The following is a 27,901-nucleotide window of genomic DNA, read 5'->3' as shown; positions in this document are numbered from 1 at the left end:
CTTTCTTCACGCATTTCAAAACCCAAGCAGCAGGTTGCATCACCTGAGGTTGGTCCTGAAAACTGGGGAGAGGAACAGATTTGAGGTTGATAAAGATGCCTGCTCAAAACATTTTACTGAGGATTCTCTTTTTCTTTGTCATCTCTGTAAGATGTTAACTAGAAAGCACTGAACTGATTGTGTTTTACTGCTGCTTTTGTCTTAGAAATTCCAGTTGTTTTGAGCTTTCCAAGAAGGTGCCAAGAAACCCAGAAGATACTCAAGTAAATGTCCTTCCTTTTGGCATCTTTCTCTCAGAGGTTTTCAGTGAAGTTTGAGGTAGTTTTAAGGTAGAGGCTTCAGTCCCTGTTCAGCACACCCATGTTACCTCAAAGAGATGTTCAGCTGCAGACTTATAATTGCAGATAACAGGGTATGACATCTCACTTATCCACTACAAGCACTACTAATATGATACAAAATAAATGCCTAATGTATTAGCACTCTGTCACTTTTCATCTTCTCATATCCCCTCCATCTCAAGTCCTCAGCTACAGCCTACCCTAGGGCAGAAAATGAACAGCAGCAGCTTCCCCCCCATCACCCCTGTGAGAGGCATTAACCTCTGCAACACTTCTGGGATGAACACAAGGTGCAGTTTTCTGGCCAGAGCACTGGACCAGTAACAACAACAGCTTAACTCTTAGAGGAGTTATGCTACAGATCCAGGCTACCCAGCTGTTTGCAGCTGCTGTTTCTCACCAATGCTAGAGTAGTTAGGATCAGTTTGTATTTACTGAACCCATTAGAAGTTCAACACTTAAATCTCTTTCTCTTCATCCTCCTCCTTGCACTGGCTTCATTATGCATAAGAAAAAAGGATGATCAGGTTCTTAATTGTCGTTAGGATTCAGCTCCCTCCCTGCATCTTTCCTGGAGCCTGGCAGCACAGCACACCAGCTGCAAGCAGACACTGAAAGAAGATAGATCTTCTCTCATTTTTTCCACTGTCACCACGAGTTACAACATCTGGACATGGACATTAAGGTCTCTGAGTAGAGGCAGAGCTCTAAATCCCACTTTCTGAATCAGATCTACAGCTGGAGCAAGTGGGGATTACTGGGGAATGCAAACCAAGCTGACTGCTGGGGGGGACACCCACCAGCTGCCTTGGGGGAACCAGGCATTACACAGACAAGCCACTAAACCTCCATACACTGAGAATGGCTTCTCTTTGTGCTGAAGAAAATCAAGGCTGGCATTTGGTGAGGCCCTGTGCTGAAAAAGATGCCAAGCTTCTTCCCAGTAGCATTTCCAAGCCAAAGACCAGCCTGAATGCTATCCTCATGAGAACATGCATTGACTTTAAGGGACCAGCATCACTTGGGAAGCACCCTCCCTTCAGAGGCACAGCTTTCCAGCAGAGCACAACAGCTATTTGAACCAGCAGCAACCCTGCACAGCTGCTGCAAGTGATTCTGAAGTCAGGAGCAGGGCTGAGAAGTCAGACAAAAAACCAGGAAACAATATTTAACACAAAACACAAAGTGTGACAGACTCCTGCACATCTGTCTTTTCACTGGCAGGAGCAGAGCTGAACTCAAGGCACCCTCATGCACAGACAATAGCCAGACACTGCAGTCTGAGGAAGATGACTCCACTACCCACAGGATTCCAGTATGTGAGCTGAGGGCCAGATTCCAACTTCTGGCTCCATTCCACTTGACAACCTCCTACAACCCTAAAAAGGACATGACTATACAGTGCAGTTAGACTACTCAGGTTGGTTAAGTGCTGCAACAAGGCTGCAGCCTAAGAAACAACTTCAGAAAATTACTTCATTTTTTTTCCCATTTTGGGACATTTAAATCATGTGGAAAAAACATTGTCTATTTGGTTTCAACTATTTCCCTGTGCTGTTTCTTTAGTACTGTACTATTCAATATTTTATTGGTACTATGCAATATTTTCATCACGGACCTGGATGAGGGAACAGAGTGTGCTCTCAGCAAGTTTGGTGATGACACCAAACTGGGAAGAGTGGCTGACACACCAGAAGGCTGTGCTGCCATTCAGGGAGACCTAGACAGGCTGGAGAGTTGGGTGGGGAAGGAAAGGAGACTGAGGGGCCACCTCATCCATGGGCACAAATCTGTTCAGGGCAGTGTCAGGAGGACAGAGCCAGGCTTTGTGCAGTGATGTCCAGGGACAGGACAAGGGGCACTGGGTGCAAACTGGAGCACAGGAGGTTCCATGTGAATCTCAGGAAGAACTTCTTTGCTGTGAGAGTGACAGAGCCCTGGGCCAGGCTGCCCAGAGAGGCTGTGGAGTCTCCTTCTCTGGAGACATTCCAACCCCCCTGGCCACGTTCCTGTGTGATGTGCTCTGGGTGCCCCTGCTCTGGCAGAGGGGGTTGGGCTGGGGGATCTTTCCAGGTCCCTTCCAACCCCTAGGATTCTGTGATTTTAGTGTTAGTGTACATTTATGAGAACCTTAGTCTTATTTTAAGCATTCAAAACATGAATTAAATTACCACGTAAGATGCTTGGAAAAGACTAAGGACTAAAACAGAAAGCAGATCCATTTTATTTTCCTCAGAAATAGACATGTGCTCAAAGTATTGCTTTTTTAAAGCCAATTTTAACTGTCTTTCAAAGATTCAGGTGGGAAGGTTAAAAATTGAGTATTACTTAAGCTAAAACCTGCCAGCTGTTGGGGGGACATCAGGGAAGGAGGCCATTCCAGAGTTACACAGCTCAGTCTGAACCACTTCGTTTCTAATGGTCACATCATCAACAAACTGCCTCTGGAATAGGCAGGAGGTTGGTGGGGAAGCAGATTCTTCTCTGCTCACCATAGGGCACCAATGCCAGCAGCTGAAACGTGTTACACATATTTTGTATGTTCTCAAATACCAAGGGCTCTGCAAAGCAACAAAAGCTGCAAAAGCCTAGGGCCATTGCTGGGGGAAACCTGGAATGAGAACATGCAGGCATCATGCCTGCCAAGTGTTCTTGTGACCTTAGCTCAAAAGAGCAATCCAGCTCTTCTGGCTCATGTTCCTTTCCCAAAGCAAGAGATGCCTCAAGTGATGGGCAGGCAGAGCCCTCTGTGAAAGCAAGAGTTGGGTTTCAGTGTCCTGAGAGCAAAAGAACCTCATCCCAGAGCTAAAGAACAGAGAGCAAGGATGATGTTTGAGATGCTGAACAGGAAGAAGGGTTTGGAGTAGGGCAGAGGATAGAAATGAGATTCAGGCAACAGTTGGACAAATCTGCTAATTGGATGTGAAAAGGTCAGGCATCTTCTCAAGAAACATACTGTAAAGGTCAGGTCAAATATACAGAAGTAAACCCAGGAGGAATGGGTAGCACAGCTGCACCACTGGGACTCTGAATGGCCTCCCTTCTGCTTTATCTAAGAGGTCCAGTGAAAACAATTTCTCCTGTGTTCTTATTCACACTGAGGTCCCCACTACAACTCAACCAACATGAAGAATCATTTCTATCAGTCACTCTAAGAAAGCAGAAGGTATTGAAGAAGCAGAGTGTTTGAGAAAAGGCTGGTCTTTGAGAACAAAAAAAATACATCACACAACATTCTACTACCTACCTAATGACCAACTATTTTGGCTTTTGCTGTGGTCAGAACATGCATGCTTCACCTTTCAGAGCCACTTTTAAAACTGCTGCTGAGGACAAATTCTATCTATAGCACTTACTGTGAACTCCTGATAGTTTCATCTGAGCTGCTCTAGAGCCACAGATTGGAGGTCCCTTCTCATCCCCACTAGAGATCATCTCATGCCCTGCTCCAGACACTTCAGCTCCTTAGTGAACTTCATGGCCCTTACCTGAACTCATTCCAGTACCTTTTTCTTGTACTGGAGAGCCCTAAACCAGGTACCTACTTCCCATGGGATCTCACCAATGCTGAGTAGAGATGAAGAATCACCTCCCTTAACCTGTTACCTACACTCTTCCTTTGCCACAAGGCCAGGTTGCTGGCTCACATTCACCTTGTCCTACAGAAGCCCAGGTGTTTTAGCTGCCAAGGGGAAAAGCCAGAAGCTACAGGAGATCCAGGGACTCCAGAGCTAGCCCAGGAATACAGGCATTCCATGGAAACAAGAGTGTCAGGAGATCTGTGCACTGCTGACAAGAAGTGATGGAGAAAAAGTGTCTATTGAATTATTTGAGGGGTTTGGCAGGAGATCAGGACATTGATCTAAGCTTCCTGGTAGGAAAGCTAGGAAAGGACCTCAGGCACTGTGCTTCTCTGCACCTCACTTGTGTCCTTTTCAATCTATGTAAAGAAACCTGCAGGCCTCAGGGATGCACATGTAGAGCTTGCAGGGGAAACAGCAGAACTATAGAGCAATAAGAGCCAGACATCTCAGAACAGGCAGCTTTTAAAAATGGGGAATTCCAGTCAGATATTAAGGAAATATTTGCTCTGAGAACAGTCAGCTACTGGAAGAGAGGTTCACAGATGGTGGAATCAGCATTTTTGGAGTTATTCAAAATTGGATTGGTTGAAATCCTGAGCAGCCTGGTGTAAACTGACCCTGCTTTGAGCCACAGACTTCCAGAAATCCTTTTCAATTCATACTATCCTATGACAAGCTTGAATTCTTAGAGCAGGTTAAGACCCAGGAGACTCAAGTCCCACTCCTTAAGCTTTCCTGCCTCACTGCAGCTTCTACATTGCCCAGAAAAAAACCCATCCAGTGCTCCTCTCCCACTGCCTTGGCTCCAGGGGAGTTCTTAGGTGCCACAGTTGGATTTTAGCCAGGGTGACACAAACTGTGTGCACAGCTGCTGGAGCAGGGTGGTGGGCTCCATCATTAAGTCCACTGTAATGTCTGGCTGCCATCTGCCAGCAAACCCCAGCTCTCCCAGCATGTGTGGTCTGTGGAGATAATTGAGCAAACCATTTATTTGATGAATTGAACCTTTTTTTTTTACTGCTACACTATCTCTGAGCTTGTCCCAGCTGCCTTGAGTGTCACTCCAGCTTTTATTTTTATTTTTCTTTCCACATTATGGAAAAAAAACCAAACCAACAACCAACTGATCAGATATATCTGATGTTGTTTCTTGGAACTGCAAATAAAGACATTATTTAACTTCAGGTTTCCCCCAGTATTTACTTGGGCAACACAAATTTATTCCCAAGTGCCAGAAAAATAACTAAAACATTAACAGATGATTAAAAGAGGCACCAAAAAAAGAAGGTTGAAGTAAATGTGGCAGGGTACAACCTTCATATTTGCAGAGTACTTATTATCCAGCAGCTTTAGGGAATGGAAGCAGGGACTAGAGAGCTCAAGGAGTCCAGTTTGCTTCCTTTGTCTCCATAACCTGTTGGTGATCCTGAAAATGCACAAACCCTCAGGTTTGCAGGGAGGTGCCCTCACTGCAAAAGCCACAAAATATCCTTTCCTGCAAGTTGAAATCAACTTTTTATATTGTTGCTACTCAGCATTCCAATGGGTTAATTTTATCTTCAAGAATGCCACCAAAAACATCTCTTCAGTTGCCACAAAAAGCTGCCCAAATATTTGGCTGGTCTCTGCAGTACTCGTGGGTTTTTGCTGGTTTGGCTTCTCTAGGGAAGTCCATTTAATAAGAGCTGACACAGCTTCTTCCCTTCCCTTTTAAGAAGGGATTTTCAGTCAGAAGGAAGTCTAGATAAAAGCACTGTCTAAACTGAGCACTCTGGCCTGTGCTCTTCACTGAGGGCATGTACAGCTGCAGGTCTTCAGCACCTCTGCAAACCAGCCATCAAAGCTCTCATCTCTAACTTGTTTGTTGTTCATCCTACACATCCAGAAACTGTGGAGACTCAAGCCCCTCTGTTACTCCTCAGGATGTGCAGCATCACCAAAGAGAAATAGAAACGTGCAAAGAAAAGGAAAGAGCATATTCAGTAAGGTTGATTGTTTACTTCTTTAAGCCTCATGGACTTGATCCAGTGGCAGCCAATTAACTAGTCGTGCACTCCAGAAGAAACAACATCCTCAGCATCTGTGATTCTGTGATCACCTTCCCCTGTTGGTGCCCCAGGGTGGCTCGTGCACATTGTACAGCCAAAACAAGATGACAACTCTCCCATTCACCTTCCTACATCAATACCTATTCTCTTTTCACAGCCCCTGAGAGAAGCTCCTAATATCATTGTTTTCAGCTTGCATAGGGAAAAAGCAGATACTAAAAGCTTGATTTGCCCATGAATAACTAGGTACAAGAATGATCAAAGACACAAGGAATCAGTGGCTGAATGGGGAATAAAATCTACAATACACAAAGTGCATCCAAATCAGACTCCACACTGGAAACACCCCTTGACTGCCTGTTTGCAGGAGCAGGAGTTTCCAGTGCCTCTAACCACCAGGACAAGCTCTAACTCCAGGTAAATTAACTTCTGGCAGTATTTTTGCTTCTTAGCAAATTTACATGACCTGGAATCTCACACAAGTTCCCACTCAGTGCCAAGGAGGGACCATGGAAAGAGGCTTTATCCCCACTGTGCTTCCACAAACACCAGCACCCTGTGCAGACCACTATGGGAAAGGAAAAAAAAAAAAAATATCAGCTCTGTCAGGTCATTGCTTCTAGTTTCCCAACAGGACAGAAAGTGAAGCCAGCACAGAGCTGGAGCTGCAAGGAGGTATCTGGCTCCTTGCCCAACACATCAGTTCATTTTTCTGAGGCCCCTTCAAGCTTCACATGGCTAAAAAAGGAAGTTGGAAAATGTTATACTGGAAAGAAGAAATGCTGCATCTCTCCTGCTCACTCCCTGTCTGGAAGGAACATCCCTAGGTGAGCTCTGGGCACCCAGAGGAGGAAGACAAGGCTGGTGTGATTTCACCTGATTCTTGCTTCATGAAGTGTGAGACTAGGGATGAGCATCAGCCATCCCTGACCCTCCTCATGTTCCTTGCTGCTGCTGGAGAACTTGGCTGGAAAAGGCAGGTGTCAGGTTAAACCACATCCCCTCCAGCTCTTTGAGAAACTCCAGATCCTGAAGAAAAACACTCTGGGTTTCTTTTTCACTTAGCACTGGTGCCACATGAGCAGACTTGGCAACTGGCAGTGTTGCCTTCTGAACCTTGCACAATTGTTACAAAACCTAAATATTTTCCCCATCGTTACTAAAAATGGCAACATGAAAATCCTTCTTCAGGCCTGCAAGAGCCAGGTCTTCTGGCAGGGCTTCTTCTGCCTGGAACTGCCACAGCACAGGGAATGAATCATAGAAAGGTTTGGGTTGGAAGGCACCTTCAAAATCATCTACATCCATTAATGCTCCCTAATAAGTTACTCTGTCAGAGCTTCAGACACTTCCCAGTGCAGCTGGGTGAGGGGTCTGTCAGGAGCACTGGGCTCCAAGGCAGCTCCAGCTCCAGGGACAAACACCTGCCAGATTCACCCACCTCCAGCACGTCCTGCAGGGCTGGAGCAAAACCCCTTTCCTTCATTGTAGGATCATAGAACCATGGAATGGGTTGGGTTGGAAGGGAACCCATTCCATTTACATTGGAAAGGACCTTCAAGATCATCCAGATCCAACCCCCTGCATGGGCAGGGACACCTCCCACCAGCCCAGGCTGCTCCAAACCCCATCCAACCTTGAGTTAAACCACATCCCCTCCAGCTCTTTGAGAAACTCCAGATCCTGAAGAAAAACACTCTGGGTTTCTTTTTCACTTAGCACTGGTGCCACATGAGCAGACTTGGCAACTGGCAGTGTTGCCTTCTGAACCTTGCACAATTGTTACAAAACCTAAATATTTTCCCCGTCGTTACTAAAAATGGCAACATGAAAATCCTTCTTCAGGCCTGCAAGAGCCAGGTCTTCTGGCAGGGCTTCTTCTGCCTGGAACTGCCACAGCACAGGGAATGAATCATAGAAAGGTTTGGGTTGGAAGGCACCTTCAAAATCATCTACATCCATTAATGCTCCCTAATAAGTTACTCTGTCAGAGCTTCAGACACTTCCCAGTGCAGCTGGGTGAGGGGTCTGTCAGGAGCACTGGGCTCCAAGGCAGCTCCAGCTCCAGGGACAAACACCTGCCAGACTCACCCACCTCCAGCACGTCCTGCAGGGCTGGAGCAAAACCCCTTTCCTTCATTGTAGGATCATAGAACCATGGAATGGGTTGGGTTGGAAGGGAACCCATTCCATTTACATTGGAAAGGACCTTCAAGATCATCCAGATGCAACCCCCTGCATGGGCAGGGACACCTCCCACCAGCCCAGGCTGCTCCAAACCCCATCCAACCTTGAACACTTCCAAGGATGGAGCTTCCACAGCTTCCCTGGGAACAACTCCATGGGCTCTGTTGCAAACCTCCCTGTGGTCCCTTACATCTTCAACATCGTGTTGCTGATTATGTTGGAAAATAAGTCAGAAGCTTAGAATGTGATTATTTTGTGCAAGTTGTGCTCTGTATGTTCAAGTCAGCAGCTGCAGCCAGGCACAGTCAGTACCACAGTTAGCACTGAGCAAGGACATCCTGCAGTCACTAGGCCTAAAAGAATCAATGAATCAGGATTTTTTGGGAGTGTTTTGTCACTAACTTGGCAAAAAGACTCAAGGTCCATTTGACTTAAGAAAGCAGGATGTGATAAGAACTAAAACTGAGGAGAGTCTGTCTACTGAACCAATCTTGGGCAGATAAAGAACTTGCCATGTTGTGTCCTTTTGGAAAACTTAGCTCATTAGAATACTAAAAATTACAACCCCAGGTCAAAAAGGTGAAGACCCTTCCCCTGAGCCTGTATGGCAGTAGAAATAGTGATATAACCATATGAAAATGCCAATTACTGGAAGAACATGGACTTGGAAGTTTGCTAACTGTATCATTATGTGTAAGTGTCATGAAACAACTCATTTGGGGTGCCTGGTTTGTGGGCAGGCACCAAGCACCCAGCTTGGTGCAAACCTGCAATAAAGAACAATGTCTCTTTCCTAAACCCAGACTCTTTGTCTGCATTTCAGGAGCTCTCTTAAAACGCTAACAATTAGGGAACCCACCCCACCAGGACTGTTGTTGATTTTGAGAATGACCCTAAATCACTGGGTGGAGGACAGAAGAGCCATTTCACTCCAAGCTACTCAAGGAAAGCCCTTCTCCTTCCTCCCAGACCAGCACCCCCTCCTTGCTCAGGGTCTCAGGACCAGCAGGGGGGGAAGGCAGTCACATAAATGCTGCAGGAACAGAGGGAGAATGAATGTCAAAACTTGCTAAAACATGGACCCAGGAGCCTGGCAGATTCAGCCTCCAACATCCATCAAACATGATTAATTTTAATGTCACAACACTTTAATGTCAATTACTTTTAATGTCACTGCCTCTTACTTACTAGTGCAACCACATTTTGGAGCTGAGAAGAGATTCGTTCCCCCACAGAACTTTTAAGATCAAATAAATAAACAATCAAAAATAAATGGAACAAACAAGCAGCAGCCTGGTGCCTCCCTGCTATTGTAAAGCTCTTGATGTGGTGACACTGACTGTTTCCAAGACAGCTGAAAAAGAGCATCTAGGGCTTTCATGTTGAGGGCCAAATTACTACTTAGAATTTACTTCTACTCCTGTTTTTCTGACGACATAATTTGGTTAAGTGGAGATGTCAGACATGTGGCTTGCTATTATTTACATTAGGCTAAGCCCTCAGACAAGGATATATTTTGTTTAGATGCTGCATAGAGTAGTGAGTAACAAAGATAATTGTGATTCAGGGGCACAGAATTTGTGTATAAAAGAAGAGACAACAGGCAAGCTGAGAGTGATGAGGAAACTCATAGAAGGGGACTTGAGATTTAATCTTTATGTTAATTAGTGGCTGGGATAAAACTGCACTTCTGGAGACTTTTTGCAAAGCAACAGGGCTGTGAACATATCCCATAAAAGCAAAGCCATTCAAATGTTGCAAATTTAAAAGCCTGTACTTTGATTGAAGATCCTCTGCCTTTATATGCTCTTTGGCAAAGACTGAAAAGCAGCAGAGAGCTGGGAAAAGAGACATATATAACAAGAGGAACAAGTCAAGAACACCCTCTGTACCTACACACAGTCCTTGCTTGCTGTCTGCTGCCCTGCAAAGCAATTAAAGCACCTTTCCCTTGGTGCAACAATCAAATAGTTGCTGTATTTCCAGAGAGCCAATTGCTTTTAAAGACTCAACTCATGCTGAAAAAACCTCTTGGCATAAAACAAGAAAAACTGATACATGAACTTCTGTTTGTTAAGCTTTTCTTAAAAATAGTTGGAGAGGTTGACAAAGCCCCAAAACCCCATGAGTTCCCCAAAACAACAAAAGCAACTCTGTACAAATCTTTAGAATAAACAAGACTGAGGATGATTTAGGCCTCTGTTTTAATATGAAATTTAGATTGCTAAGAAAATATTTAAACAAACAAAAAAGACATGGAAGAGACACCTTCATGGTCTTTTTTAGAACCTAAGAACTGACTAGGTCCACTCATTATTAATATACACTTGTCTACACTTGTCTCTCCACATTTGCACTTGCCACCTCACTTTGTGGTAATGCACTGTGCAGCTCTGAGGAATTGCTGCAGCTTTACTTCCCAATGCATATTTTAAGCCGAGAACAGTTCAATGGGACACGTTAAGTGCATTGTTCCATCAATGTTAGCCAATCAAGTCTCAGTTCATGATACAATTGCAAGAATGAAATAAAACATTCATGCCTTTACAAAACCAGAATAGATCAGGTTTGGTCCTCCAAGGTTTCAGTCCATTTCAGTCCAGCAGAGGCCACAGAACAGCACCATGATGTGTGCACACTTTGACAGCTTGTAGCTCTACCAGCACCTCTTTCCAAGAAGCAGCTTTGCTTGCTCCACTCAGACTGCTTCAGTCACTGAACTCCCTGATATTTCCTCAAATCTTAGCTTCTATCCTGCATTGGTCACAGTTTCAAGAGCTTCCAGTTCTGGAAGATTCTATATTAGAGCCCTCTGAGAGCAGTTATCTAATAAAGACAGCAGGGGCTGCCCTGATCCTGGGCTCCACCTGGGAAGGGGAAGGTTTAGGGTGAACCAGCCCTAGTTGTCTGTTGATGTCAAGATCCAGGGCTCATTTAGAAGAGAGTGGGGTGTACAGAACTCCAGAAGTTTAATTATCTCCCTCTTTGCAGGGAAGCAATCACAACAGCCTGCCTCTTGGTCTGGGCAAGGTGTCTGTTTTCCATGTCACCCTCATGGCTTTTCACCTGGCCACACTGGTGCTCAGCACAACACATGCTTCCTATATAAGGAAAGCAGGTAAAAGATGAGATGCCAAGAACTGCCAGACAGCACATTGAGAGAGCCCTGTGTATCTGACAGCAAGCATAGCCCACTCATCTCCCACTCTTAAACAACTCCCATTCCTCCTCTGAGCTAAACTCTGCCTGCCTTGTTTCAACAAGCTGAGGAGCAGCCTCATGCCAGGAGTTCAGGCAGGAGCCTTTACCCTGACCTGGACTACAGGAGATTCTCCAGGCACAAGCTCCCAAACAAAGCACCACATTCTAGTTACTTACAAATTTCTTCTGTCCTGGAGCAGTCAGAGACAAAGAGGGAGGCTGGGAGGCTGCAGGGAGGTGTGGGAGGGCAGTTCTTTACAGGGCTAACCCAGGCTACATGAAGCCCAGATTCCTCAGCAAGTTCCCCAGCCACCAAGCAGAGAAGACAGGCTGGATCACTTCTCAGTTACAGCAAACTCAGATTCCCTGAGGTTCATCAGTTCAGCCCTGTACACTCAAGCCAGTGTTCATGCCTTTTATTTACACTCTGATCTCAGCCATGAACCATGGTTTTTAAAATCTCAGTGAGCTGAAGCACACCTGAGGCAGGTTTCCTCCACAGACTGGGTCTCTTTCCCATAGCAAGCCAGGTACATCATGTCAGGGATGTGTATATGTTAAATCCCAGCCTTTGCTCTGTGCCCAGAGCTCTGCCATGCATTTAAAATCCATTAGAAGACAGACCTGCACTCACAGGGGGCTTGTAACAGAACAGGATACCTGCAGTACCACCAAAACCTGGCACATAATCCTTTCCCACAGCCCAAGGACAGCAATAGCAAGACTTGAGTTTGGCATCCTTCAAACAGACCCCCACCTTTCCCTTCTGGGAAGGTGCAGTCTCAGAGCAGACACCACTCTTTCTGAAACTGGCATCACTGGTGGCTATTGACCCCTGGTGTTGGGTTATTACAGACTGGCAAAGGCATAAGATCCATTTTGCTCAGGAATGCACATTAAGAAATGGAGCATCAGCTACTAGAATATAAATTCAAAGTGCTTAACTTCCATTCAGGAAGACATTAGAAATTTAGAAAGCTCAGTCACAAGTTGCATTAGATTAATTTATTCCAGTTTATAAATACATAATTGTCCTTAGCAGCCTAATACTCAGCACTAAGTTGCCCCTATGAGCATGTGATGCCACATATTGTCAGTTATGGGGTTTCTTCCATCTGACACTGGACCACTTTGGAGTGAAGCAGCTTTTTTAGGAAAAAAAATTGGTCTCATCTGGTCCAATAATCCCTAACTCCTCATTTCCATGTTTGCTTTCAGGCAGAAGTCTGACTCACTGGCTGAATCTATCAAAGAAGTTAAATACTTCTTGGGTCACTGTAGTTTCCAAGGCATCCATCAGTCTGATGCAACTGTGACAGCTCACAGGGCTGAATCAAGGGTGCAAATAAGTGTGGCAAACTTATGGGCCACCATAGGAAGGTTGGCTGAGTACATTAGCTGTTTGCTGACTAGAAATATCAGGAAAAAATAGCCAGGAAAGTGTCCTTTTTTTACCCTATGCATGAATTCTTTCCCTCAAACCAGCTCCTAGGAATAACTGGAAACAAGATAACAGGCTAAGTGTGTATCCTAACCCCTAATGTACCTCTTATTCTGTAACACAGGGTTATTAGATCTTGCCCTGGCAATTAATAAGCCTGTTTGTCTCTGGTTGCTATATCTGGAATAAGAGGAGAGATACACCCCTCATTTCCCTGTTACAAGTCTGAGTTTACCCTCCCAGCCTCTGCCTCATGTTTCTTCCACTCAGCAAATGGAAAAGCTGCAAAAGCCTCAGAGCACTGAAAATAGTTTATTATGTTTGCCTAGCAAAGGAGGGAAGAGCAATCCAACATCTCCATAGTGCAGATAACAGCAGTTCATCAGCCCCAGACCACACAAAACTCCCCATCTGGACCTCATTAATATTTGCAAACAAACCACCTGCCAGGCAACAGGGCTGAGCTGATATTGCTGCAGAATAAGCAACACATCAGAAGTGCCCATTTGCAGGGTCCTGAGTGATATTCAAGGACCATTTGGGATGATTCCAGGTGCCAGCATGATCAGAGCAAGAATAACAGAGTAGGATATATCATCTGGTTTGTGGTGGGGCCAGTTCCCTTGATCAGCCAGCTGCTTCTGGCATCCTTCAGGAGAGAAGCTGCTGCTTGGGGGGGATGGTGCAAGGGGAGGGGCATTGTCATGGGTTTGCACTGAAATGTTTTATTCAGGCTGTTTATCCTCAAAAGAACATTTTTCCTTTTCAATTAAATTATCTGGATTCTGTTTATTCTAAACACAGGAGACAGGACTCAAGCATTTCCTCTTTTAGGAAGTGTGGTTGAGTGGATTTCCTACAAAATTTATAAAGAATTGAAGTAGGGACTTGTATGACTCCTGAAGATTTCAAACTCTTCTGCCCTAGATGCTGGAAGAGCTGGCTCTGTCAGAGCAGTTACATCCCAGTGGCATGAAGCAAATACAGACAGCAGCTATAAGCTCTTTCAAAAGAGAAGGCTGATAAAAACCATAATCAAACTAATTACCAATATTAGTTTTCTCTGAAGACCATAAGCCACATTATAGAAGGAGACAATTTGCTTTCTACAGATGAGGAAACTGAGGCTCCAATAAGACTTAAAATCACCTACTGGCTTTACAGTTGAGATAAGAAATTCAGGAGCAACAGATCTGAGCCTTCCCAGTGATAAGTTTTCATTCCAATGGGCTACAGAGTCAACACTGGAACTGGAAGCAGAAAAATTCCAGTCTTCCCATCTCTTCTCCTTACACAATTCTGACTCACTTGCTGTAAAGACACTGCCAAGTCATATAGGCCATTTCCCATGCATTAGTCACACTGAACTTCTTCCAGGAAGTCTATCTCCACCTGCAGAGTAAAAGAAATTGTCTTGCTCAGCCTTCCAGGAGACCTGAAAGCCAGATAATGAGCAGAGCTCCTCTGCCCATCACACCAGCCTGTTTCAACATTCACAGCACAACTCAGAATTCATGCAAGTCTGATGGTCCAGGATCTTTCATCTCTCATAGCTGCCTAAGATATTTTTGCCTGCATCTACTCTCCAGATAATGAGCAGAGCTCCTCTGCCCATCACACCAGCCTGTTTCAACATTCACAGCACAACTCAGAATTCATGCAAGTCTGATGGTCCAGGATCTTTCATCTCTCATAGCTGCCTAAGATATTTTGCCTGGCATCTACTCTGCATGTTCATATATTATGTACTACTTCTGGATCAGAGGGGAACAGAGAATATATGAACAGTGACTGCTATTTAAAACATCTGCAGAAATAACATTCATCTGTTACATCCAATCTTCCCTGCCTGTACAGTATGAGCATAACTGAGGGTGGATGTTTATAAAGCATGTATAATCATTACCTGCTCAATTACTGTTGTTATATGCTTGGTTGGCACTAAATCCTGCCCATCGTGGGGCTCCCCCAGCTCCCCATATGAAGAGAATTCTTGGGTTTAATTCTCCATCATAATCAGCCCCTAATTTGATGCATGTTGGCTAAGGAGATCTTTTTTTCCTTTCTTTCAGATTGTCAGTCTGCTTGCCACATCCTTGCTGAAGGGGATTCCTCGCTTTAAGTCCTTCTCTTGGTAGGGCAGGATGGCCTCTTTTGGTTGAGGATGATATGCTCTGACAGTGCTGACACAGAAAAAGAAACCCCAGAATGATTTAAAGCAACGAGCAGGGCTGTTCCCTCAAGATCAGGAATATATAACCACTATCCTTTCCTCCTTCAGCACAAACCCAGTCTAAACCTGACTAAACCTTCTCCAGAGACAGCAAGTCAGATCCTTTAGCAGCTCACACACCTCATTTGCTGATAAGATGATCAATTTTGAGTAACAAGACCACCACACAGTCTCTTCCATGAACTAAAGCATTTATGGCACAAGGTGACAACAGGAATTGTACTGACTGGGACATGAAGGGATAAAGGGATGAAGAGACTTGGAGAGAAATAAAAGCCAAGGATGTCACAAATATCCTAAATCCAGAGCAATTGGATCCCACTGCCAGGCAGATCCACACTGAAAGGGTGCTAGAATGTCTCTTCAAGAAGAGTATTGGAAAAGAGCTTTGGAAAAACAATTTGCTTTTTTAGTGGATTTTTTCTCCCCTCTGCTCATACAGGTTAATCATCAAAAAATGAAGCAGCATTGAAATCAGCAGCAGGGATGGAAAAGCAGTGTTAATTCCTCCTTGAAGAAGCTCCTTCCTTGCAGGAACATGAAGTTATTTTCCCTACCAAGGGCTAAAGATGCTCTTGTGCCCGACTCACTGCATCAGGTGCTTTCAATGGAGAGACTTTCCACCTCATTATGGCACTGGCAGAACCTTCAGATGAATAGCAAACATCCCAGACCCCATCAAAGGCTTGTGAAGCCCAATACAAGATGTTCACTGAGTGACAAGACCTTCAGCATGCTCCAAGCTTGTCTCATAGGAATGAAGGATGCCAGCAGCTATTGAAGTTGCTGGTTTTCTCTGGCTAGGGTAGGTTTTCCTTGCACATAAGGAAATATTGGGAGGACAACCTTGAGGACAGGGACTAAAGGAAAGCTCTAGCCAGAAGCAAGCCATGGTGCACACATGGGTTTTGCAGCACATGGAGAGGCTGCAAGGCTGCCCTGTAAGGAGCAGAGACAGGCAGGAGCTGCACAGAAAGAGGCAAGTGCTACATGTGGCACGTGTCACTGCACAGTGATAAAAAGGATTTGCTTTTCTCCTTGGGTAAATCAAACTTCATCAGATTAAAGGACTTGACCCTGCCCAGCACAGCCTCCATGAAGTGGTAGTTTCCAGGTGTGTGGAAGTGCCCAGTGTAGCTGTTCCAGCAGGAGGGAAACACTGCTTGAGATGGGGGACAATCTGCCATAGCCCAGTGTCACCTTTGAGAAAACTAAGCATGTGTGAGTTCTCAGTGCCTTGGTTTCTGGGAACAAAGAACAGAACAGTCACCTTCAGTAGCCCTCAGAGAGGGCCAGCAAAGCTCACCAGGCTTGCTAGCACCTGCTGCTTTGTGACCTGGGCAGGACAAGCCCCATTGGCATGAGCTGAACACATGAGTACTCAGCATCCCAGCTGAATCATTGTTCAGATGCCTGAATACCTTGGATTCCCAACTTCTCTGCCTCTCACTGCATGAGTTCATGCTCTAGAATCACACAAACAGATGCTAACCTGGTGCCTGGCTCCTTTAGACAACAAGCAGAAAGAAACCAGGATTAAGATACTAAATTTCTAAGCAAGCTTTTAAGCCTGTAACATTGGAGGGAAGAGTGCAAACAGGCAAAGAACCAGTCCCTGCCTTAGAGCACTTCAGCCCCAGAAAGTAAGATCCTAAATGCCATCAGGCCCAGTTTGTTCCACTTCCACTCTGGTTTTGCCTTTCCTCCTCTGGTGGTGCTTTGTCAGGAGAGGATACAGGGCAGGGAAAGATGTTTGCTGACGTTTTGAAAAAGAAACCCTGCAACCTCCAGTGCATTCAGTGCCTCTTACTAATGGGTATGTATTCATTGCTGTCCCACAATGGCAGCAACATGCCCAGGGCATTGGTAAATAGGAAAAGGATGCAAGCCCAAGTAATTACAGGGGGGAAAAGGATCCTTAGCTCCAGAGCAGAGGAGCTCCGAGTTCTGAACTTCCCTCCTACCAGGTCATTCTGGGTCTGAATTAACTAACAGCTGCAGAAATGTCTGTGCACCCCAGGGACAGCCTGGGGCTAAAGGGAAGGAGCTCTGACAAAGCCAGAGAGGCTGGGATCCATTTGCCACCCTGAGTGGCACTGATGGGAAGGCTCTTGAGCTGCAGCATTATCTCCACCCATTAAAGGAGTCCCTGACATGTCTTAACAGACTCACTTTGGACCTGTGCAGCTCCATTTCTACAGCTGTTCCAGAGCACTTCACAGCTCCCCAGGGAAAAGCTGCTACACGGGAGTGCTCTTACACCTCCCCTGCAGGACAGCAGCTGAGATACAAAGCAACCCAAACACATCCCCAAAACCTGTGAGGGCTGATAGGACACCTGACAGCACATAGTTGGTGTGAACAAGCTCACATGGTCTTCAGAAATACTGACCTTTTGTCACACTTGAAACAGAGACATTCAAAGCTCACTCACTTGAAAATGGAGCCTGAATTCCTAAATCACTGGTCAGAATAGAATGTAGACATCCTGAAAACTGCTTTGACCACAAAGGATATGAAATGGCTTAAAATCCCCATCTAAGAAAGCAATTTAAAGAAAAAAAAATAAATCACAATGTCTGTCCACACAGAAGTTGTGATTTGGTTCAAATTCCTTTTGTCTCCAAGCAAGAGCTCAAAACAATGGAAATGAAGAAGGGTTTTGCCCACAGCACAGACCACACGGGAACAAGACAAAGCTGAGCTGTGGAAACATCCATCAAGCTTGGGTGGATTCAGTAAAATAGTTCCTCATGGGAAATGCTGAGGCCTGGAGGGGATTAGCACCAGGGTCCCTGCAAGTGCCAGCTCAGTCACATTGTGACTGGTGCCTGCAGTGGAATCTACCTTCTCCAAGCATTGAAACAGAAAATGCCACAAAAACCACCAGAGCTGACAACAAGGAATACTTTGAAAGTCTTGAAACAAGAATAATGCCAACTTGCTCAACTGGAATTGAGTTTCCCAGCTTTGACAACCTGGATGTGGTCTGCTCTGTGCTCCAGTGGCAAATCATGCCCAGTGTTTGTGTGTTACAGCTACAAAAAGCCACACCAGCCTTCCCTGAAAGGAAAGCAGATGAAAAGATGGCACTTGATGACATCCAACCCCACCCAGCCCAGAATAAAGACAGGAAAGAAGGACCACCACCACTGGAGGAACAACCACAGGGGATTTATGGCCCCAGTAATGACCAGCTCACTGCTACAGATCTTTCCCATTTTAAGAGCAGAAGGTTGTGGATCCTCAGTCACCACACAAAGTGTATATTTGATATTGCTTTTGCAACCTGCCCAGGTCCAGCACGCAGCTCCCAGTGCAAACTGACTGGTGTTCCTAAATACCTGGCTCCTAACAGGGCAGCTCATTGGCTTAGTATGATGGGGAACAGTTCCCTGGTGTTTGCAGAGCCCTGATCTTAGCTCAGGCCTTTAAGAACTACTCTGAAGCAAATAAAACAAGTAGTTATTAATCACCCCCACACTCTGCAGGCCCAGCCTAGTGCAGAACAACTAAGGAAACTAAGGGCTTCACAGTGTGTGATTGAAAGCTGGGACCCCATTTTAAGGCTGTTTTTACACTTGAGCAGTCTGAAGTAATGCAGAGACATCTGAAAATTAGGCAGTGCTCTGGCTTCCATTGGCAATCCTGTGTCCCTTCACTTTTTGAAGGGTAAACCATCTCACAGATAAAACACACTGCACCAGATTCTTCACTTCATGTACCCAGGCTCCCTCAGCAGACTCATTTCCCATTTTGAACACACTAAGCTGTTTGCTCTCCACGAGCAAGACTTCTGCATCCTCTTGCCTTACAAGACCCACAGAGCTTTCAGTGGACATCCCCTCCATCTGCATTTTTCTGCACTGAAATGAGTCCTCATGCCAATCAATGCCTGGGGAAAATGAAGCAATTTCCTTTAATATTACCCAACAAGGCAAGATCTGCAGCAGAATTCCCAGCTCCCTGCCAGTCACTGAGCTGGAGTCTCACTTCAGCAGATTTGCTCTGGAATTACCCTCCATCAACAGCAGAATCCCAAATCTGGCTTTATTATTCTTTTTGCAGAGGTTTGATAAACGGTCCTTTGTTCAGAAAAAAAAAAGCCCTGATGTTGGAAAACGTGGCTCCTTTTTCCTCTTGTCCCTGGAATTGTGATTGGAAATAATTGGAAGTGTCACTGGAAGTAATCAGAAGTGACAGTCCCTGGGCTATAAGGCTTTTGCTTCAAGTCTAACGATCCCCCTGCAAAACAAAACCTAAATTTAAACAATGAAGTCATAAAATGATTTGCCTTCAAGGTTGAAAACCCTGCAATATTATTTTTTTCCAACAAAAAAAAAAATAAAAAGAGAAGTGCCTGAGTGTTTTGGTTCAATATTCAAGGCTTGCTGTGTTATATGAAAGACTTTCCCCCTGCACACAAAAATCACTCCTGGCACACTCTGCAGCTCTAACTTACAGATAAAGGGTCATGTCCATACTAAACATTTCTGTGGCCTTGAAAATCTTATCAAAATTTTAAATAAAAAAATAGAATAAAGAAATCTGAGCTGCAAGACTCAGCATGGATCTCAAATATTGGACAAACCACCTAATTCTGATCAGCTGCAAGACTCAGCATGGATCTCAAATATTCCAAATGTTGGACAAACCACCTAATTCTTATATTTGAGGCACAAAGAAGGGAAGGGAATGGAGCTACTTTTCACACTCCAGTTCTGGAAAGGCCTCTAGCTTGTTCTAAATGCCATCCAGGCACAGAGGGAAAGGCAGGAACTTGCAGCCTAAAAAGCCAAAGAGGAAAAGGTACAAGGCAACAGAAAAAGATCTACAGAGGTACCAACGTGGCTTGCCAAGATCTAGAACAGGGCAGGGAAATTCATCCAGATTTCCAGCCCATGACTGGCCACTCCAACACTTCCTGGGCTGTTGCTTTTTTGTTCTACCTTCAGACTCTCCAGCCAAGTGCACCATTGCAAAAACAGCCTCTGAGGGGCCCTTCCCCTGACAGTGCAGCATTGGTAGTTACTGTGTGACTGCTGCTAGTTAAAAATAAGCAGCAGTTCAATGTAGAATGAATGCTGGTGCATATACATTAAGACAAACATAAAAATATCCCCCCTTTCTCAAAAGCCAGGGAAGACAGGGGACTCCCAGTTGCCATGTAGCAGAGCTGGCTTCCAGGTTCTGCTCTGCCAACCAGCACAGCTGGCACTAACTACAGGTGATGTCTCCACAAGTAAATTAGCAGGGAGACTGGGCTTTCCTCTTTCATATGCAAAACAGACTAATTAAAGAACTAAACAGTCCAAATTCTCCTTTTTGAGGGTTCTTCTGGCAGTCCCTCACAGCATGAGTGGAGTTCCTCAGCACACTGGTACTCAAAATGCCATTCATGCTTCTCAAATATTGTTAACAAAGTAAGAAGTCAAACTTTGCCATTGTTCAGAAGTCATCCCTCCAAACTGCAGCTCTGAGTCCTCAGCTTGATGGGTGGCAGCTGATGGATTCAGCTGGTTGTCAGTGATCTGCTCATCACTATTTCTACCCACATTTGAGGGCAATATTACAAGGAAAATGGCCTCATACAATACCTGCAAGGTTTCTAGCCAGGTACCACAGCTGCTACCTTGCCTTTGGGCAGCATGAACCCTCCTGTGCCTCAGCTTCCTCCTCTGGGATGGGCTTTCTATCCTTCTCTACCCTATAGGCCCTGCTAGACCAAGTTCCCCAAAGCTTCACAGGAGCCTGACCCTTCCCACAAAGCCACACGAGCAGCAGTGCAGTGACAGAGCAAATGCAGCCCCAACCAGCCCTTGCCTCTAACTCTGCACGCTCCAGTTCAAAATCCTGTTTCCAGCCTCTCTCACACCACTGCATATTACAAGCAGAACATTTTCACTGACCTTTTCCTACCAAAGGCAATTAAACTGCAGGCATCAAGCTGAACTTCAGCCTTTCTACCTCATCAGCTGGTAACAAGTCACAAACACAAGGGCTTCATCCTCATTTTTCAGCCATAAAAATGGACACCAGTGCAAAGGAGAAGAGACACTGGAAATGTTCTGCACTGCATATTGGTTCTGGGAGGACAGAAATTCTGACACCACAAATCTAGGTCTGGCCCATTAAGATAAATGCTGAGTTGCAACAACTCCCTTTTTAAACTACCAAGGGCTTTTCCTGGAGAAGGTGAAGCAGCAGGTAAGGACAGGACCTGTTTCATGATCAGTGCATCTCACAGTTGCTCAACCCTCTTTGCAATTTGTTGCCAAAACAATGAGTTGGAGCTGCCTAATGCATCACATGAAGATACCAAAAAAAGGGTGTGAGAAAAGCCTGGCTTTGCTTTGGCAGAACAGCACCCATCCTCCTCACACTGCTCCCTTGCTTTCTGTAGCCCTTGGTGACCTTCTGGGCAAAAGGACCAGCTTTATTTTGGGTTGCTAACCCACTGCTGGAGCTCCCAGTCACTATTGCACGCACCCTGTGTTCTGCCCAGGGAAAAACATGGCTCAGGGCAAGGTTTGAGCCCCTGGCTGCCAGAAGAGGACTGTTATTTATTCCCCTCAGGAATACTGAAGCAGCAGATTCAAGGCAGAACAGAGTGTAAGAGATGAAGATAGAAACTCACCCTCCCCTCTTCTGTTGATTTTCCATCACTTCACACATTTTCCATTGTTGTGCTTCCTGCACAGCCAGTTCTGCATCCTCCACTCTCCTGTCATTTGAGTCTCTATTCACAGACCTCAGTGACCTGGCTTCACCCTTGGCTTTTTGCTGGGCTGCTTTTGTAAACCAACCATTTCTATAAACAGATGCAACAGCTTTAGGGAAAAAAAAAAAAAGATATAGACCCATTCATCTTTTAGACAGGGCACCACCAAGGTCCTGCTGCACCCAAAGCAGCCTCTTATGACACTTTAGTGCACACAAAACATGCACAATATTGTGTGCACATCAGCCAGAATTTCTCTGCAAGTGCCTGAGATATATTTGATGCACAAGCAATGTTGAGTGTCTTGGCTAACACAGGGGAGTGAGCTGGAAATATGAGGTTTAGTTTAAGGCTTTGGGGACTATTTTTGAAGAGAAGAGGCCCAGAAAGCAGCTTGCAGCACCCTGCTGCATTTGTACCAGACACACTTGCAATCATTTAGCACAGTGCAGCAAACACACACAGACCATTTTAATTACACACAAGGCTCTGTCAGTGACTGTTCCATTTCTTCTCGGACAGTTCCCAAAAACTCAAACAAATCCCAGACTGCAAATCTGCTCTAAGGTTCCTACAAAGCCCTGTATTTGCCTTGAGGAAGACAGGGGCATTTGTTGTGATCTTGAGGATAAACATCAGGATCTCTCCAAGCCAGTTGTGCAATGACATTTCTGGGAAGCTTCTGCTGCTCTTGCAAAAAACACATCCCTCTGAAGTGGGCCAGAGAACCCCACAGACAGACCACTAATTCTACATGGAGGAGACAAGGTTCAGGGTGGGCACAAAGGCAAACCACCACTTTTCCATGGGAAATTCAGAAAAGCTGACTCCCAACCAGCTCCACTTCCCATGAAATTCATTTATCTCCAGTGTTTCAACTCAGCTTTGCTGCTGCTTTCCCCTCACTCTGCAAGGTTACTTTTATTTTCACCCCTCTTCATCTTAAAATGAAGAAAAAAGATAAACAGAAATCCCAAGTAAACTTTAGATGCTAAAAATCCAAACTATTTCATAAAACAAAGCACTATTAGAAGAAAATAGGCCATTTCTTATCAAGTGTCTTGACAGGAAATACTTGATGCAAAGCATTGCTGGCTTTAGAAGAATTTTAGTGTCTCACAAGGAGTGTTAACCCTGATATCCTGCCAGATAGCAACTCACTTAATTATGTCTAGCTCCTTTGAATTCCCCCTGGAGTGCCAAATGGATACTCTGCTTTTTCTTGCTCCTTTCCCTTAGGTATTCCTAAAGTGGTGTTCTATTAAAGAGCTCTTTCCCCTGTCCTAGAACTAAATTCACACCACTGTAACAGGCTGAATCTTGCACAGGCTTGAGGTTTTGTTGACTGCTTTTGGAGTTTTCATGACAGAAATGAGTTGTCAACTGCATGAAGTTGTGTTTGGGACAAGAGGTAAAACACAGGGCAAAACCTTCAACCCACCAAGCTTCTAAGTCCACCATGAAACAAACAGGCAAAGGCAACAGAGAAGGAGCCACGAGAAAACTAGGAAATAACAAGTGTGTTATATACTGGTAATTAGCACCAAGAAATTTGGGAAATACCTGGAAAATGAACAGAAATAAATTCACCAGTTTAGTTTTCAGGTTGCTTAAAACAGTCTCCCTGGTTTTTTACTTGTTTCAGGCAGAATCATTCAATTCATAAGTAAAACTTCCCAGTAAGCACGCTGGGAGTGCTGGTTTCCTTTAAACACTGGCTTTGCTGAAGCACCAGCAGGGTTTCAGGAGCAGGATCTCAAGGAGATGCAGCAGGACACACTGCAGGTTGCCTGTGCTCTCCCAGCAGGAGAGAAGGGCAGAGTCAGTATCCTGAGCAGAGCCCCAGGCTGCCCTGCCACTGCTGAGTGCTGCAGAGCTGCTCCCAGATCAGCATCACAGATTTTCAAGCTGGAAGTCTGGTGACTACCTAGGCAATGCACCCTGTCAGACCTGATTGCTTCATGCCAACATCAGGCACTGGGGGGGATCTGCACCATAACCTTTTCCCAGTGCAGTGAGACAATCAGAGCCTTGGTGTTTGATGCAGCAAGTGCATCCCCCTGGGACAGGCTGTAGCAGAGACACGGACCTCCCAGCTTGGAGGGCAGAGCTCTGCTCCATCAGCATAAAAACTACTTGTGCTGTTAGAGCTGCACCCACTCCAACAACATCACCCCTGTAGAACTTACTGATTGTGACACTGAACACATCTGAGGCAATCATGAGCCAGACTCGGTGTGCATGGTGGTGAGCAGCCCCTGACACTGCTGTACAGGTTTCCTGCCAACAGCAGGACACCAGAAAGGTGTAGGACTGAGCTGCCTGCACACACCTACTGCCTTGGATCTTGAGCCCTTCAGTTGCTGAAGGGCAGAGCACACACACCAGGCAGCCAGTGAAGGAAAAGCATGTCACACCCCTGTCAAAGCCAGGGATACACATATTAACCATGTGAACATATTTGATTACAAAAAAAAGTAGGGAGTGAGAAAGGCAAAGGAAGCTCCCAGCACCTAAAAATTTAAAGCAATTAAACAAAATATTTTAATGAAAGCATTTGCTACTTTCTTGCTGGCTGAGAAAGGCAACATCCTTTCATGAAGTTTTTACACTCAGAAGAGAAGAATCACAGATATTTCCCTTGGAAATTTCCATTTTGATTTTTAAGTGTGCAATGTGTTACACCAGGAGATTGAAACAACTCTGACCAGCTGTGGACTGAGCTGAGAGTCAGATGTCACACAAGCTTGCATCACCTTCCACTCCTCACTCCTTCCTGCTTCATCTACTCAGCCTTTATTAGCAAGAGTTAATCATGCTCTTGTCCAAACCTAAGAAAACCTTTCAGCTTGGTTTAAAAGTATCCTCCAAATTAATTGGCTCCTGCTTCCTGGATCCTCACACAGCTTTTCACTTGCCCCAGAGAAGCAAATATTGTAAGAGACAGACTGTTTATATTAGCCATGCTATTAGTATGTTTAATAATGAAATCCCAACCCAGGCAATCTTCAAGTTTGCTTGGCTCTCTTGTCTTTTTTTCCACACTAGTTTTTCAGCAAGAAAAGCCAGGCATCATTGGCACTTATACTGCAGAATAACAAATCACATTTTCTCTACCTAGCAAATAAGACTCCCAAGCTTCAGAATGATTTAAGAGCAAGGAATTTCCTTACTTTCCCCTGGAACATACTTCTACTAGAAACAGAGCAGAAAGTGGTCTTTATCCGTTATCCGTTGACAAAGCAGGTAAAGCACAGGCAAGACAAGGGGCAGTTGTACAGCTGATGTTGTACCAGGAAACCAACCATTCCAGGTTTTGCTGTGAGCTTTGGGAAGCTACTTGTCCTTCCCTCTCCTGTGCCTGGACAACTCACACAGGCTGAGAAACTCAATTTGTAGGTGAGGACAGAGACTCTTGTTTTGTGTCTGTTACTAGCAAAGCAGAGATGATGCTTTTTACAGATAAAAGCAGCACTACTCGTGCAAAGTTAAATTGTCATTACATTACAGCCTAAAGCACCTTTTCTTTGGCAACAACTTACTCCTTTTAACTCCACCCTTTCAACATACAGGAATATTAAGCAGCTGAACAGGGTGGGTTGATCAGCTGCAGTTTCCCCGTTGTCTCCATCAGCAAGGCAAGCAATATACCTGTATCTCCTGACTTTTTATCTCCTGATTTTCTTTCTTGGCAACTTCTGCAGGGCTGACCCAGCCCAGACACCCCTGTAAGAAACCTAACTGCTCATCCCAACCTTGCTGCCTCACCTCCTGGAGTTTTCTTCAAACATCTTGAGGCACCAGCAGCCAAGGCAGATGAGCAGGGGACACAAAGACCCACCTGCCCTCCCCTGCAGATCCTATAACCTGTTCAAGCACTCCCCACACTCCTACAGATAAAACCTTTGCTAGCAGCAATCCCTCCAGCAAAAACCTTTTTCTACCACATATTCAGCAGCTCTATAAATGCTGCCTCTTTCAGATACCTAGAAATCTGCCTAGTCCATGTTCCTCACCTGTGAAACTTAAGGAACAAAGCTGTCCCCTGCAGCTTTTCTTCATATCTGTTCAAAATCTGTTCTACCCATGCCCAGCCACATGAGACCACTACCCTGTGGGGCTCAACTCTTCCCAGGGAATCAAGGACCAGCTTGCTTTCTCTCACCTGCACCCAGGTTTCTAGAGGAGAAGAGGACCCAGACACCACAGCTTTTGCCCAGCCACACCAGATTTCAAAGCTGTCTGCCTGTCAGCACAATCTGGTGAGCAGGACAGAGACAGAAGCTCACTCATCACGTAATGGTGTCTCTGGAGATGCAGAAACCTTGGCTGCTTCTGATTTAGTCTTGTGGGCAAGTCCCCTCAAAGACCTCAAGGCTGCAAACTCTTTTCTCCACAGGCTACAGCTTTAACAAACTGCTCCCTTCAGCCCTCACTCTCCCCTTCCTTTAATGTCTCTTTCCCATTCTTTGCTCCTCTTTCCTCCACTCTCAATCTCTACCTCTTCCCCTCCTCTCAGCAGCCCTCTTTCTTCCCACTTCTTGCGTTCCCCCTTTATGCCCCTTCTCTCATCCTTTTCCTCCCCAACTCCTCCCTCTCGCACTTCAACACATCTGTTTCTAATCTTAGAGGCATCAATTGGAAACAATGCCTTTTTCTTTTCAAATCTGAAGGTTAAATGCCCAAGCAAATCAAAACAGTTCAACAAATTCGACACTATTCCCGAAACAAAGACATTTTGTTCACCTTGTTTTGCCAGAGGTTCAAGCCCCTCTCTAGTTCATTGCTTAAAACCGCTGCTCTCTAAACAAGAAACATACATTTCAAAAGGAGTCTGTTTAAACATCACTTGTAAAAAAATTAATCCAGCTATTAAAACATCTCTGGGTATCTGTCTAACAAATTAAACGACAAGAAAAACAGAACCCAAACACTAAAACTGGAGTTTACCATAAAAGTTTTTCTTCCCACATCCCTTTCTCATCAGAAACGAATCTCAGTCCTGAAGAGAGGACGCTTGGAAGATTAAAAGCACTAAACAAAGCCAAAAAGCAACCTACCTAAAAAGAGAATGGAAAGAGCAGACATTCCGTCTCCAAGCAAGAGGGACTTTTCCTCCCTTTTTCTTCCTTTCTCCCAGGAACAGCAGGCAGACCTGCACAGGATTCAAAGGAACGCCTCTGGAATGCGCCCACTGTAATTGCATCCATGTGCCAGAAAAATAACCAACTTCACTCTTTCTTCCCTTCTGCTCTTCATCTCCTCGTCCTTATTCCATCCGGATTTGGTGGCAGTTCTCAGGTATCTGCAGCTGGTCATTCAGGCCCTGGAGTTGCTGGAAAAGAAGAGACAGGCAGGGCAGAAAGGAGTTCAGATCTACGGCAGCAGGGAAGATTTTTGCTTGTCTGAAAAGGAGAGAAGCAGGAGAAAACACTGTGCTCAATGTTCACCACATGGCTGCCTCCCAGAAGAGCCCCTCCCTGCCATCAGCTGGGATTAATAGTGAAGACCAGTCATGTGGGTGAGGTAGAGCTCATTTCTAGCAAAAATACAGATAGATTTACTTTCCAAGGAGAACCAGGAGGATTTCTCTGGTGTCCAAACAGTTAAGTTCGAGCACTAAACAAAGCCAAAAAGCAACCTACCTAAAAAGAGAATGGAAAGAGCAGACATTCCGTCTCCAAGCAAGAGGGACTTTTCCTCCCTTTTTCTTCCTTTCTCCCAGGAACAGCAGGCAGACCTGCACAGGATTCAAAGGAACGCCTCTGGAATGCGCCCACTGTAATTGCATCCATGTGCCAGAAAAATAACCAACTTCACTCTTTCTTCCCTTCTGCTCTTCATCTCCTCGTCCTTATTCCATCCGGATTTGGTGGCAGTTCTCAGGTATCTGCAGCTGGTCATTCAGGCCCTGGAGTTGCTGGAAAAGAAGAGACAGGCAGGGCAGAAAGGAGTTCAGATCTACGGCAGCAGGGAAGATTTTTGCTTGTCTGAAAAGGAGAGAAGCAGGAGAAAACACTGTGCTCAATGTTCACCACATGGCTGCCTCCCAGAAGAGCCCCTCCCTGCCATCAGCTGGGATTAATAGTGAAGACCAGTCATGTGGGTGAGGTAGAGCTCATTTCTAGCAAAAATACAGATAGAT

At 45.2% G+C, this 27,901-nt stretch overlaps 1 protein-coding gene across 1 annotated transcript in view; it reads right to left on the bottom strand.

Moving 5' to 3' along the window:
• The window catches only part of CLMP (CXADR-like membrane protein), a 42,974-nt gene extending 15,427 nt beyond the window's left edge, over positions 1-27,547 (bottom strand). Inside the window, 2 exon segments of the mRNA XM_010002886.1 lie at positions 26,817-26,865; positions 27,428-27,547. Coding sequence (XP_010001188.1) covers positions 26,817-26,865; positions 27,428-27,547 — 169 coding nt within the window.
• Positions 27,548-27,901: the final 354 nt, after the last annotated feature.

The sequence above is a fragment of the Chaetura pelagica genome, unplaced genomic scaffold (assembly GCF_000747805.2).
Source record: "Chaetura pelagica isolate M959 unplaced genomic scaffold, ChaPel_1.0 scaffold38, whole genome shotgun sequence".
In the NCBI taxonomy this organism is placed as follows: domain Eukaryota; kingdom Metazoa; phylum Chordata; class Aves; order Apodiformes; family Apodidae; genus Chaetura; species Chaetura pelagica.
Note: the sequence above shows the minus strand (reverse complement) of the source record. Positions and strands in the feature narration are given on the sequence as shown.